Below are 15,696 nucleotides of genomic sequence, written 5' to 3' on the forward strand. Positions count from 1 at the left end.
GTATAACGCAACAGGCATCATAATTCATTAGCTCTATAACAGCTTTCGAAATATCGATGTAAGGTTAAGGATAATCTCGTCTTGAATTGCAGCAGTGCTTCAAAGATCGTTAATACTGCCCTCTCCCATATATATCACTGCGGGAACACAACTAGCGGCAGGAGTTGTCTACGCCAGTACAGTGCGGAAATCACGGTACCTTTCACGAGCCGGAGTTACAGACCGCGTAAATTATTGTGGCTTATATGTTATTGCTAATATAGCCATTTCAGCTATTGTTTGCCTGCACTGCAGAATGTCTGCTTAATAGTCCTATAACGTAAGAGGAATGGATGCACCTCCATAGAGGGGGCTAGAATTGCGGCGATCGCAGAGCTGTAAAAAACGGTCATAAATTCCCAGATTCATCATGGGATTATCGCATAGTCCTCGTTGCAGAGTGGTACTTGAGACTGGTATGACTCTAATTTATCTGAATCAATAGCTGCTTGATTTCCGTTGCTTCATTTTTTCGTAAAAATGCAATGTGGTATTGCATTTTCAAAACTATATATTACCTGATCAAATATATCGGGACACCTATTGATGCTTATTAATATTAGGTGTGTCCACCCCTCACATGTATGACCTCTTGAAATCTACAGGGCACATTTACAGCGTGGTGTCTGAATGTCTGTGAAGGAATGCCAACCCGTTCTTCCTAAAGAGCCGAAACCAGAACAGGTAGTGGTGTTGGAAGCTGGGGTCTGGAGCGAAGTCGACGTTCTAACTCACATCAAAGATGTTCCATTTGGTTCAGGTCGTGATTCTGGGTAGGTTAATCCATAAACAATTGCCTCAGAAGCTACTTTATGACAGGGTGCTTTGTCATATTGATACAAACACAATCATCATCTGCGCATTGTTCCCCTACTGCATTGGTACGCAACCATTCTTAGATCATTATTCCTCAGAGCAACCAGACATTAGCTAGTACCCCACTCCATCCCCCCCCCCCCCCCCCCCCGACCATGCCCCATCGCCTCTGCTCCACATTATCACCAACTTCAGCACCTAAATAAGTTGTAGGATGACTTTTCTTGGAACACTTTTATTTTTAAAATGCTGAAAGGTCTAGTTTGTGTGTGTGTGTGTGTATGTGTGTGTGTGTGTGTGTGTGTGTGTGTGTGTGTGCGAGTGTGTGTATGTGTGGAGGGAGGGGAAGTTACAATGAATGGTGAAGGAATTCGTGGTGCATCGAAAGTGCTATGCACAGCTCCTTCTCAGTTAAGAAAACTATCTGTCCACAGTGAGGATAGACACTTGTTGTAAAAGCTATTTCCCCCTCTCTCCATTGGGGCGCTTGCTTGACCTGCACACTGCAACCCCATTTAAAATCAAACAATTTCAGCTGTGTGCACTATACTTATTGTTTGTAAACCACTTGATGGCTGCACTGCTTACTTCTGAACTGGCAGAAATTGGAAGGCTGCAGGCTGTTAATACCACTCTAATAATAATAATACAGTATACAGCCCTGCAGTAGCTACGGCTGTCATGCTGTAAGTTCATTTGAGTGTTTCGAAGTGAGTGATGAAGCAATTCATGGACTACTGCAAGCACTACCTACAACTTGCCAAAGATATTTGCTTGAGATATTTAGCATTTGTCTGACTGTTGTCATCAGTGATATAAGGACAAAGCACAACATGTGTGTGTAGTGCGTGAAGTATGTGAGGCACCTGCGTTGATGCTAATAATAGAGAAAAAGTAATTAGTACTAACTTACAGCCGGCCGCGGTGGCCGTGCGGTTCTAGGCGCTGCACTCCGGAACCGCGGGACTGCTACGGTCTCAGGTCCGAATCCTGCTTCGAGCATGGATGTGTGTGATGACCTTAGGTTGGTTAGGTTTAAGTAGTTCTAAGTTCTAGGGGACTGATGACTACAGATGTTAAGTCCCATAGTGCTCAGAGCCATTTGAACCATTTTTTTTTTTTTTTTGCTACTCACTACAATACACTGACATGAAAGCTCGCATGCCCACTCCTAGTGTATTACCAGTTGCTAAAAGCGCCAATCGTAGCTATGTTACTTACTGAAATTTAATAATAACAAATTGTACCAAGATAAATGTGTTTCTGGTGCGTCCTCAGTGTTTCGTTGCCTTTAAATGGCATACTCTCATAACACGCAAGTTACAATAATACACGAATAAGATGTTACTCATTACTTTTTTGCAACGAATCACGCAGTTAACAACGGGTTTTCGAGTGATTCTCAATTTGCTGGTGCTCATAAACGGCATATACACGTATACGTTTGAAACGAATGCCAATATGGGGCATCACGGCTCTGTGCCGAAGGGAGATGGCGTGAATGTGACGTACGTGGCGTTGTGCCATCTCATTGGTCAACGCTCAGCCGCACGCTCAGAATATCTGACCTGCTAGATATTGCCCTGGACGTTCGGCAAGACTCCCTAACGTGCTATTCCACGCTATGACGTCAGAAACTCGGCACGCTCAACGCTCAACGTTCGGATGCACGGTCCGTGTGCCGACGGCTTTACGCGCTGCTTCCCGAGCGGGAAGGCGTGCTAGTCCCCGGCACGAATCCGTCCGGCAGATTAGTGTCGAGGTCCGGTGTGCAGGCCAGCCTGTGGGTGGTTTTTAAGGCGGTTTTCCATCCATCTTGGTGAATGCGGGCTGGTTCCCCTTATTCCGCCTGAGGTACACTGTGTCAGCGATTGCTGCACCAACATAATTTCCATGTACGCGCACACCATAATTCTTCTATCACGCAAACATTTGGGGTTATACTTGTCTGGTATGAGACGTTCCCGGGAGGTCCACTGGGGGCCGAACCGCACAATAACCCTGGGTTCGGTGTGGGGCGGCGGTGGGGTTGGTGGACTGTTGTGGCCTGTTGTGGGGTTGTGGACCACTGAGAGCAACGGCCGGACGAAGCCTCTCCGTAGTTTCTAGGTCCCCAGTTTAATACATACATACACAAACACTGCTACAATATTACAAAACTGTGATAATGGTAATGGTATTTTGAAAATAATTTAGTTTCGTGACTGAAACAGAATCGAATCATTTGGGTTCAAATAATTTCATTTTGCCTCTCAGGAGGTAGTTACCTTCAGGCTGGGAACCAATGCTCTGCAGTATGCAGACCACGATGTTGTAAAATGTGTTCTTATCCTTTCGCATTGACTGTTTTATTAAGCGCAATCAGGAGACCGCACCATAACCACATAGAACATCTTCGTACTGCAACACCACCTACTCCGGCCCTCACTCTTGGCAATACACATGATCGCAGGTAGCGTTTTCAAAGCATTCTCCAGATCCAAACCCTTATATCGGACTGCGACAGGATGTAGCATGACCTGTCACTCCAATCACTCATCTACAGCCACCCTTTGTCCAGTGACATCGCTCATTACAAGATCTAAAATGTCACTTAGCATTACAATAGAAACACCTGGATGGTCTGAAACAGCTCGACCACTGTAGAAAATACCACACTCTTTTTAAAACCTTACGCACATTCATTGCGCATGTTGGACGGCTGGTAGGAGTTTGGAAATTATGAGTAATTCCTTCAGCTGACTTCATGCATTGTTTCACAACCACCCCCTGCAGTGCTCGACTCTCCTCGTCCTTCAGTACATGAGCTCTGTCTGGGCTTGGTTTTGCTGTGGTTATTGCTTCGCGCTTCCACTTAACTACACTCGCGGTCATAAATTAAGGATAATGCTGATACAGGGTGAAACAACGCTCTGATAGGCGGTTTGCGGGTTTAAATCACCTCGGGGTATGACCATGCGGTGCATTTGACCTGCGGTCGTCGCACGGTGGCGCTGGCGGCAGTCCTCATACGCAGAGGTGTGTTGGCGCATGTCAGAGAATGGTGCAGCGAGTAAGTGTGCAGACGTTTTCAGACGTGCTAATGGTGACAGTGTGTTGAAAATGGCTCAAAGAGCACGTGTTGATGACGTTTTGAGGGTTAGAATACTAGGGCGAGTGGAAGCTGGTCACAGCAGATCGTAGCACGGGCTCTCCGTGTGCCACAAAGTGTGATCTCAAGATTATGGCAACGATTCCAGCAGACAGGAAACGTGTCCAGGCGCTATAGTACAGGACGTCCACAGTGTACAACACTACAAGCAGACCGATATCTCACCATCAGTGTCCGCAGACGACCATGGAGTACTGCAGGTAGCCTTGCTCGGGACCTTACCGCGGGCACTGGAATAGTTGTCTCCAGACACACAGTCTACAGACGACTGAACAGACATGGTTTATACGCCCGCAGAACTGCAAGGTGTATTCCACTGACCCCTGGTCACAGGAGAGCCTGTAAAGCTTGGTGTCAAGAACACAGGACATGGTCATTGGAACAGTGGTCCCAGGCTATGTTCACGGACGAGTCCAGGTGTAGTCTGAACAGTGATTATCGCCGGGTTTGCATCTGGCGTGGACCAGGAACCAGATACCAACCCCTTAATGTCCTTGAAAGGCACCGGTATGGCGGTCGTGATTTGATGGTGTGGGCTAGCATTATGACTGGTGCACGTACACTGCTACATGTCTTTGACAGAGGAACTGTAACAGGTCAGGTGTAGCGGGACGTCATTTTGCACCAGTGTGTGTGCCTTTTCAGGGGTGCAGTGGGTCACACATTCCTCCTGATGGATGATAACGCACGGCCCCACCGAGCTGCCATCGTGGAGGAGTGCCTTGAAACAGAAGATATCAGGCGAATGGAGCGGCCTGCCTGTTCTCCAGATCTAAACTCCATCGAGCACGTCTGAGATGCTCTCGGTCGACGTATCGCTGCATGTCTTCAAACCCCTAGGACACTTCAGGAGCCCCGACAGGCACTGGTGCAAGAATTGGAGGCTATACCCCAGCAGCTGCTCGACCACCTGATCCAGAATATGCCAACCCATTGTGCGACCTGTGTACGTGAGCATGGTGATCATATCCGATATTGATGTCGGGGTACTTGCGCAGGAAACAGTGGATTTTTGTAGCACCTGTGTTTCGGGACGGTTTTCTCAACTTATCACCAATACCGTGGACTTAGAGATCTGTGCCCTGTGTGTTCGTTCCCTATGTGCCTACGCTATTAGCGCCAGTTTTGTGTAGTGCCACGTTGTGTGGTACCACATTCTGCAATTGTACTTAATTTATGATCATGAGTGTATGTCATCACCAACAGTCGACTTGCACAACATTACAATGGTTGTTACTCAGGTGACATCCAATAACTGATCCACATTCGAAGTCACTGAGCTCTCCCGATCGAGCCAATCTGCGGGTGCTGCTTCACTTGTGAAGACACGATACTCCCCGCTGTATTGGCGGGTCTGCCTCTTATGACATCTAGTGGTCAAATATCAAATCGAAAGCACCTTCAGACGTCTATATTTCCAACTTTATTTGATTTTTGTCTACCAGTTCCGGCGTTACACTACATCATCTTTAGGCTCCAGTGTAAAGACAACAATAATGACAGTGTAAACTACATGACGAAAAGGGGAGTGTAAAATTTAATAAATCAAATTGTGTACAGTCGTAATATGTAGAAAACATAACAAAAACGAAACTGTACAGGGAGTGTTATATATTTACTTTATATTAGCACTAAATATAATTTGATTCCTTAAATTTTAAACCCGACATTCTTTTGCCTAGTTTACGGTGTTACTATTGTCGTCTTTACACAGGGGCCGGAAGTTGGCGTGGTGTAACGACGAAACTGGTGATAAAAATATAATAAAATTGGAAATATAGACGTCTGAAGGTGTTTTTGATTTGACATTTTATATTCAGCAGCCGAGGTCTCTCAAATATCCCGCATAAAGATGGACTTACAGAGTCTAGTGGTCAATTCCGCGTTACATCACTTTTGATCAGGTTGTATCTGTTGTTCATACATGGTCACCCTTTCTATATTCAGCCTCCCAAAAACTGGTCCTCTAGGCACGATAATTTATCTGATAATTTCTTTGAGAACTCCTTTGTCTGGTTCTGTGTAACAAAAACTGTAAATTTTTGAGAATTTTGTGCCTTTTTATATAATTTATGTTATCACATAAATTTCGTCGTAAGACCGTCAGCCTACTTATGCGTATTGCGAATGGAATATTTGTTGTGAGCACGTTGCCTTTTCCTCTTTGATGCAGGTAACCGAAGGCCTCTATTCTTGACATCATACATCTCCTTCCGTAATCCACACGCCACCGAATTTCTCAAATTTATCGTTTATCATCACTTTCGCGGCACTTTTTCGCATGGTCGAGTGAATTTAGCGGTCCTAATAGCAGGTCGTTATGGTCCTCAAATACCTCTCGCAAATTTGGAGATCTGACCCCATTCTCTTCCCAACTATCTGCAGCCCTGGGGTGCTGAAACACGGATACGAATACACGCTTCCCTCTTGACTCCGTCTCTACACCATTTATATTCCATCCCAAAGAAATTTTAGCAGACTCGTCTCATTGACGCAGTACGTTTTAATATTTACCCACCCTACTGTCGCCTTAGCATCTGTAGCCTCTCCCTGCATTAACGCTTCAGTTATCATCCCAGCTTGTCTTCCCTCTCCAAGCCCTCTACTAGACGCTTCGCAGCCCATGATTCCTCCTTCGAGAGGCTATTCAGTGAATGGACTGGCCTGCCCACTCCTTCGACTTAAATCCCATCCAGCACGTAGTCGTATGTGGCGTGTTGGGAAGACGCACTGCAGCACGCCCATGTGCTCCAGCGATCATCAAGCAGTTGCCAATCGCACTCACGGAGGAATGGAACGCCCCACCACAAGAAATCCTTACCGACCATGCGGCCAGCATGCGAGTTGGAGAGCATGCACTGCTGCCAGCATGATGACACACCCTACGAAGAACCATGTCGTGCCTTTTGTATTCTCCAGGTGACCATCATAAATCACTGAGATTTGAGGGTAGTTATTGTCTTTGAATGAAACTGTCATTTAAGCTCGTCTGATTCCGTATTGCTTTCAGTTACATACTGTAGCAGGTCTCTCTGTCTATGGTCCAAGTTTCTTCGAGCTGTGACTTCGCAGAGACACATCATGCGAAATTACTTCGTCCTTAAGTTTTCCACAAATATTGATGTACGCCGAAAACAAGAGCGTTCCTGTCGCATTTCCCCTGAAGCACTCCAACGTCAGTGATGAACACTCGCCGTCCAGTATAACGTAGTGGGTTCTATTCCCTGAACATTCACATACCTGCTAACCTATTCCGTATACTCGGATCTTTGTAAACAGTCTGTTGTTGGGCACTGTTTTCAACGCTTTCCGAAAATCTAGGAATATGGAATCTACATTTTGTCCTGTTACATGATTTGCAGGATATCGTGCGAAAACAGGACAAGCTGAGTTTCGCCCTAGTGATGCCTTCTAAATCTGTAGTAACTTGGAGATCAGCTGCCAAGCATCCTTAATCGGGTCCATGTGAACAGATACCGCAGACCGTTAGATTAGATTGATTTCTCCCTCCAGCTGGAATATGTTCACGAGACGGTCGGGACTGCTGCAACCTTATCGTTTTGTAATACGAACTCATCGCCGAAATATTGACTGTCGGACTGGCGAGTATGATCTTGTCCAGATACAGTACATCCTTCTAATTGCTCTCGATAGTGAGCCACGAATGAAGCAATTACCTTCTGAACCCGCAGCTTCTCTTTCCTATCATATGTAATGCTACCAGGCCTCCTCCACTCTCTTCTGTCGTAATGCGTTAGTCCTGCACATGTCGACGAAGAGAACTCACAGATACTTGTGCTCATTAAAGAGGCCGCTTCCGGGACGAGGAGGTGTGTCAGCCCCGTTTCGAACCCGCCTGGCGAGCAGACCAGCCTGGATGTGAATTATAGGCATTTTCCAACATCCTAGAAGGTGAATGCCGGGCTGGTGCCCACGTCCTGCCTCACATACTAGCTGCACAAACATTTAGAAAATGTCCCCTCACTTGCATACACCATCAGATGGGGGACACCGTTTCCGTCCTGGAGAAGCTGTGGCTGGGGGAATTGGGGGGTGGGGGAGCGGAAGGGGGTGGCCGAGCAGGAGACTGATGATCATGGAAGTTTAGTTTCCGTAAATGTATAATCAGCAAGAGCAGCAGCAGGTTTTATCTTGCCCCTCCTTCTTATCGCACCACGGTGCTGGATGGTTTGTACTGTTGTTCGTTATAGACGCCTAGAGACCATATTCGTCGTTTAGGGACGGTAACGAACTGTCTGATTCGACGAAACCCTTTCAAAAATCTACCGCGTAGCTCTATCAATCTTCTGACTGGTTTGATGCGCGCCCGCTACGAATTCTTCTCCTGTGCCAACCTATTAATCTCAGAGCAGCACTTGCAACCCACGTCCTCAATTATTTGGGGTGGATGCAACGCGACCCCTGTCTTACTCTACAGTTTTTATCCTTTACACCTCTTATGTAGCATGGAAGTCATTTTCTGGTGTCTTAGCTGATGTCCTATCATCCTGTCCCTTCTATTCGACAATATTTTCCAAATATTCCTTTCCTTGTCGATTCTGCGGAGAACATCCTCATTCCATACCTTATCAGTCCACCTAATCTTAAACATTCTTCCGCAGTACCACGTCTCAGATGCATCTATTCTCTTCTGTTCCAGTTTTCCAACAGTCCATGTTGCACTACCATACAATGCTGTGCTACAAACGTACATTCTCAGTTATTTCTTCCTCAGGGCCTGTGTTTGAAACTACGAGACTTCCCTCTGCAGGAATGCCCTTTCTGCCTTTTCTGCTAGTGATAGTCTGCTTTTTATATACTCATTGCTACCCCCAGCAGTTATTTTGCTGCCTAGTACAATTCCTTAACTTCTTCTACTTCGTGATCTCCAGTCCTGATGTTAGGTTTTCGCTATTTTCATTTTTACTGCTTCTGATTACTTTGCCTTTTTTCGATTTACTCTTAATCTTTATTTTGTACTTATTAGACTGTGCATTCCATTCAGCAGATCCAGTAACACTTCTTCACTTTCACTGAGGATAGCAATATCATCAACGAACCCTTTCATCTTGAATACCACTCCTGAAACTTCCTTTTATTTCCATTACTGCTTCTTCGATGTATCGACTGAACAGTACAGGCGAAAGACCGCATCCCTTTCTTACACCATTTTTAGTCTGTTCACATCGCTCTTGGTCTTCCACTCTTATTGTATCCCCTTAGTTCTTGTGCATTACCCGTCTTTCCCTATAGCTTACCCTTATTTTCTTCAGAATTTCGAATATCTTACACCATTTTACATTGTCGAAATCTTTTCTCAGGTCGGCAAATGCTATCAAAATGTCTTGATTTTTGTTTAGTTTTTCTTCAATTATCAACCGCAATGTCAGACTTGCCTCTCTGGTGCCTTTACCTTTCCTAAAGCTAACTGATGGTAATCTAACACATACACAATCTTCTTTTCCATTCTTCTGTATATTACTGTTGTCAGCAACTTGGATGTATGAGCTATTAAGCTGACTGTGCAATAATTCTAGCTCTTTTCTCCTCTTGCAGTCTTGGAAGTTGTATGGATGACGTTACGAGAATAGCCGTTTTCTTGCCATTCTCTCCAGTCATTTTGGAAATTCCGACTGAATGTTACTATCGCTTCTGCTTTCTTCGATCTTCCAAAGCTCTTTAAAATTTTGATCCTTAAACTGAATGCCCTATGTCTTCGATATCGACTCCTATTTCTTCTTCTATCATGCCATCAGGCAAATCTTATCCCCCATAAAGGCCTTCAATGTACTCTTTCCACGTAACCGCTCTCTCCTCTGCATTTATCAATGGAATTCCCATTGCATTCTTAATGGTACCACCCTTGCTTCTAATTTTACCGAAAGTTGTTTTGATTTTTCTATATACGGAGTCAGTCCTTCCGACAGTCATTTCTTTTTCGATTTCTTCACATTTTCCATGCAGACTTCTCGGATTAGCTTAATTTGAATTTGAGTGTTCACGAATTTCGTTGAAATTTTTGTACTTCCTTTTTTCTTCGATAAATGGAAGTATTTTTTCTGTTACCCATGCTTTCTTTGTACATACGTTTTTCATTTCAACTTATGTGATTGTCCTTGTTAGAAATGTCCATTCCTCTTCAACTGAACTGCGTATTGAGCTATTCCTTATTGCAGTATCTATAGCCTCAAAGAACTTCAACCGTATCTCTTCATTCCTTAGTACTTCCGTATCCCACTTCTTGGGCATTGATTATTCCTGACTGGTCTCTTAAATTTCAGCCTACTTTTACGTCTGAACTACGAGCCATTACTTGTATGTAGACACCAACCGCTGGTACTGTTGAGCACAGGATAACCAAATCTTTTGTATTCTGTGTTTCTCGAAATAAGCTCGAGTGATATCGGAGTGGTGTACGCCAAATCAGCGAAAAACTTCGCGTGCAGACGACCCTACTTGCCACAAACTGATAACAATGTGTACGTTGTAAAACAGGGATTCCCAGAATTTTCCTCTGCTTCAACACTTTGAGAATCCTGGTAGTTTGATGGAATACCTTGTTTATTTGGTAGGTTAATAGAATTTAAAACAAAAACGAGAAAAGCTTGTTTTATTCAGTGATTACTCGAGTTCTAAATCATAACATATAACACACAAATCATAATTATTGTGACTTTTCAGGCTTTCCCGGCGGAGTGAGTGACGTATGGCTACACTGTTAGTAAACATTGCGTACAGCCCACGCGCAGGAGGACCGCTCTTCGACTTTGGGCAGAGAGCGATTGAGTATGGCGCTATCCATCTACAAATCGTTAGGCATTGCGTGACTTCCGCGCCTGCCATTCTTCGTGTGTGTTCTACATACAGAGCGCCGACTTGCGGATACCGTCAGTCGTACCTAGCCACTAGCAAGGTTCAACAACTTGAAGATGTCGGACAGCTGCTCTGAGGCAGTACTGTGCAATTGGCACAACGTCATCCGGCAGCAAACCCGGAGAGACTATGTACATCATAATTATTGTCAAAATGCCGAAAAAACGAGAAGTTATTAATAGTTCTTTGCAGATCACTATTCACCTCCCGCGGAACACAGTGGAAATGACCCTTGGAGGCGTGTTGAATACAAAACAGTGCCCACAAACCTTATCGTCCCATTCGTGATTGAGCACGCAGCGTGCTCTGCCAGCACATTGTAGGTGCTGCCTCTGCCGAAGTCCACTGTGACTGCAGATTTATTTTTATCTCTATTGCACAGGTGGTGACTTCCTGTGGTGAAAACTGAGAAACAGTTTTCCAATTGGAAAGAGCACAAACGCTGCAAGTCATGATAGCGGAAAACTCTTTGTGCAGTTTATCTCATACTTCTATAGGATGGTTACAGGCGTAATTCGTTTATCGTAAACGAGAAGCTAGTTGTAATCAGATTGAGGCCCATGCAATCCCCAATCCCCGTTGTGTGTAGCGATCGTTGAATGTAGACAACGAAGAAAAGAACAGCAATCGACAGCGGGGCTCAATAGAGGGCACCACACATCTCTGACGTCACATTTGCTTCCTTTCCAAACATGTAAGTAATGGCTAGAGTTTAAGTTAGACTCCTGTATGTTCTCCATCAACCAGTGTTGTTTACTACGTTGCTCTTTGGACTAATTCACCTGGTATTATATGGTACGTAACTGTGTAATGCTTATGTTTGCTCTTATGATTCGAATTTACTATCTTATAGTTGTTCCTGTTCTTTGTAATCTTTAGCACAGAAGATGAATATGTAACAGTTGAAATTTAGATCTACTGTAATAAAACGACTGTTTTCGCGACAGATTGCTGTTTTCTTCTCCACTGTCTAGAAACAGTTCTCGAATTGGCACTCCCTTTTTCCCCAACACTTTCTCGCTCAATATTTGCCTGCAAAGTCCCCCACTGTGCAATGGGTGATTACCTTTAGGTAAAACAAGGACAATCAACATACAAAAACATTTACTATAGATTTATTATCCTTTCTTTTTATTCTGTTAAGTGTTCATACATACCGTATATTTCCCTTGTTGGTGCTGTATTTTATATGGTTGCAGAGTGCTTCAAACATCCCACTGGTCGTTGTAACGTAGCGACAGTCGAACACCTGTAAGGAGACAAAGAAAAAAACGTTAGTCACCTAAAATGTACACACAGTAGTAAGTAAAGCCTTCAGAATGATTACATTCACCAGTGTGCATTTTGTTAGTAATAAGATTACTTCAGTGTCGATTCTCTTTTAAGGACAATTACGCTACAATTTATTTAGGATGCAGGGAATGCATAGGTAAAAGTTAATCGTAGAGTCGTTGCATTCCATGGAAATGGGGGGGGGGGGGGGGGAGAGGGTAGAAGAGGGGAACGCAGTTTGCACACTCTCATTCGATTTCGGGACTCGATGGCGGGACTCTTACCCCCGTCTGGTTTAAGTTCTCCATTCTCTTTACAAATAGCTTCAGTGTCGGTTAGATATTTCCTTTAACATAGTCGCAATTGTTCATTTTCTTGCATCCTCGTCGGACCAAAGTTAATACTCCGCTTCTAACAATTGGCGGAAGATTAAACGTTACATCCTTCGTACACAAAAGTTCCTGGCAACAGAACTTCGTAATACGATGCCTCGTGTTGGATCTCTCCTGACTTTTACCATTACTTCCGCTTTCTGTTTCTGTGTGAATACAAATGATATGTTCCGGGGAACATTTTCACATGAGAGGAGAGAGGAAAACAACATTCGTTAGAAGCCTCCTACCTCTTGTTGTGGCCTCCAGTCCGACGACTGGTTTAATGCAATCTGCACGCTAGTCTCTTCATCTCTGCGTTGCCAAAATCAACATTCAAGCATTTAATGCGATCAGGCACCGCTGTCCGATTGGGTATCGCCTTTAATTCGCTAGTCTTGTTAAGATCAGCGAGTGCTAAATTAACCACCCGTGACAGTGGGAGAGGTTACCTTCAAGCATTCTTTCTTAAAATTATGTGGGACGTGTTTTGTTAAGGGGAGGAGCGATTTATTTCACGATGTCGCAGTTAATTGGAGCAGCCTTCTTCTTTCCTTCATTTCATTTCGCCGCGGAGATCCTCATCGCGACGGTCAGCCATACCACACCTACACGTGACACCATTTGCCTATGAATGCGTGGATTATTGTGCGTTAGTGTCAGTAAGACGTGCAGATAGACGCAACGCATTGGAGATGACGTCATCGAATACTGCTGTCCGAGAGCCTATAGTCAATAGGTTGACCGCACTGGAGTGCTGTCGCGGCGGATCTTGGTAGACCGCCTGAGCGGCCATGCAGTAGGAGTGTCTATCTCCTGCTCAGTGTGCAACTGCGAGCTTGTGGGCCACTAGATCTACAGTACGTGGATAACATGAGAGTAGTGGAGAGACGTCCGGGACGAATACGCTATGGGATCGAAAAGCAGGACACCCTTATGTAATGCGGAATTGACCAATAGATGGCAGGAGAGGCGGACCCGCCAGTATAAAAGGAAGCGGGGATAGCAAATATCGTCCGCACTGGCGGATTGTTACGTGATACCACGTACTTACACCTTTGTGACTATTACAGTGCCATCTATCACAAAGCGACAAAAGTGGTCCAACTAAAATATTCATATTTCTTTACGTACTACACGAATATGTAATAAAAAATGGGGGTTCCTATTTAAAAAAACGCAGTTGATATCCGTTTGACCTATGGCAGCGCCATCTAGCGGGCCAACCATAGCGCCATCTGGTTTTCCCCTTTAGGCTAGACAAGTTTCGTTCTTTGTAGTTTTTTCGCTTGATGCTTATTTCGTGAGATATTTGGCCCAGTCACTATCAATGGACCACCCTATATATATATATATATATATATATATATATATATATATATATATATATATATATATATATATACTGAAGCGCCAAAGAAACTGGTGTAGGCAAGCATATTTAAATTATATAAACAGGCAGAATACGATGCTGCTGTGGGCAACGCCTATATAAGGCAGCAAGTGTCTGGTGCAGTTGTTATATCTGTTACTGCTGTTACAATGGCAGGTTATAAAGATTCAAGTGAGTTTGAACGTTGTGTTGTAGTCGGTGCACGAGTGATGGGACACAGCATCTCCGAGGTAGCGATGATATGGGGATTTTCCCGTACGACCACTTCACGAATGTGACGTGAATATCAGGGATCCGGTACAATATCAAATCTCCGACATCGCTGCGGCCTAAGAAAGACCCTGCAGGAGAGACCAATGACAACTGAAGAGAATCGTTCGGCGTGACAGAAGTGCAACCCTTCTTGAAATTGCTGCAGATTTCATTGCTGGGCCTTGCGTGCGAACTATTCAACCAAACATCATCGATATAGTGTTTCGGAACCGAAGACCCACTCGTGTGTCCTTGATGACTACACGACACAAAGCTTTACGCCTCGCCTGAGCCAGTCAACACCGACAATGGACTGTTGATGGCTGGAAACCTGTTGCCTGGTCGGGCGAGTCTCGTTTCAAATTGTATCGAGCAGATGGACGTGTTCGGGTATGTAGACAACCTCATGAATCCATGGAACGTGCAGGGGACTGTTCAAATTGGTGGAGACTCTGCAGTGCTGTGATATTGGACCACTGATAGTCTAGATACGACTCTGATAGATGGTACGTAAGCATCCTGTCTGATCACCTGCATCCTATCATGTCCATTGTGCAATCCGACGCACTTGGGCAATTCCAGCAGGACAAAGCGACACCCCACATGTCCAGAATTGCTACAGAGTGGCTCCAGGAATACTGTTCTGAGGTTAAACACTGCTGCTGGCCACTAAACAACCCAGACATGAACATTACTGAGTATATCTGGGAAGCCTTGTAACGTGGTGTTCAGAAGAGATCTCCATCCCCTCGTACTCTTGTGCATTTAGGGACAGCTCTGCAGGATTCATGGTGTCAGTTCCCTCCAATACTACTTCAGACATTGGTCGAGTCCATGCCACATCTTGTTGTGGCATCTCTCAGTGCTCGAGGAGGCACTACACGATGTTAGGCAGGTATACCAGTTTCATTGGCTCTTCAGTGAAAGATTTTTGCTGACATATGTGGCGATCTAAATTAAATTTTAATAAAGTAATCAGTAAGATAGATGTGTCTTTTGGCACATATTTGGCTCCTGTCCCCATCTCTGCAGATCGCTAAACGAGACTCTTAAATGTCTGATGATGATCTTCAAAGACTGAAACCGGTTACCATAGATAAAATATTTATGATCAAGACTGATTAATTTATTAAAATATTGTGCAGCGGATGGCGGAGGGTACAGAGTACCAGAGTTAGCGGTTTTCTGTTCTAATTTCATTCGCATATTAAGCCTCTGTGCGTCGACTTATTAAAGACGTTTTGAAAAAAACTGGAAAAACTGGTGCTATAACAATATGTCCGAAAACCAACGACTGTTACGATACGGACCAGTTTCCTTGTGACGAGTAATGTGTAGATTTTGGTGGTGTTGGCCGGCTCACTGTAGCAGTTCATTTTGCATTGTCACAATAAGCACGTATGGCACATCCAAATCCTCGAGCAATCATGGAGTTGGATGAGGATCGCTTCAGTATCTGCTGCTGCTGTTTATGTGTTAAAAAAAAAAAATGTTCAAATGTATGTGAATTCCTAAGGGACCAAACTGCT

The 15,696-nt window shown here is 44.5% G+C and overlaps 1 protein-coding gene across 1 annotated transcript in view; it reads right to left on the reverse strand.

Moving 5' to 3' along the window:
- LOC126198198 (nitric oxide synthase, salivary gland) overlaps positions 1–15,696 on the reverse strand; it is a 730,749-nt gene that overhangs the window by 301,111 nt on the left and 413,942 nt on the right. Inside the window, exon 4 of the mRNA XM_049934702.1 lies at positions 12,037–12,128. Coding sequence (XP_049790659.1) covers positions 12,037–12,128 — 92 coding nt within the window. The remainder of the gene's footprint in view (positions 1–12,036; positions 12,129–15,696) is intronic.

This window comes from Schistocerca nitens, chromosome 1 (genome assembly GCF_023898315.1).
Source record: "Schistocerca nitens isolate TAMUIC-IGC-003100 chromosome 1, iqSchNite1.1, whole genome shotgun sequence".
Taxonomy (NCBI): Eukaryota; Metazoa; Arthropoda; class Insecta; order Orthoptera; family Acrididae; genus Schistocerca; species Schistocerca nitens.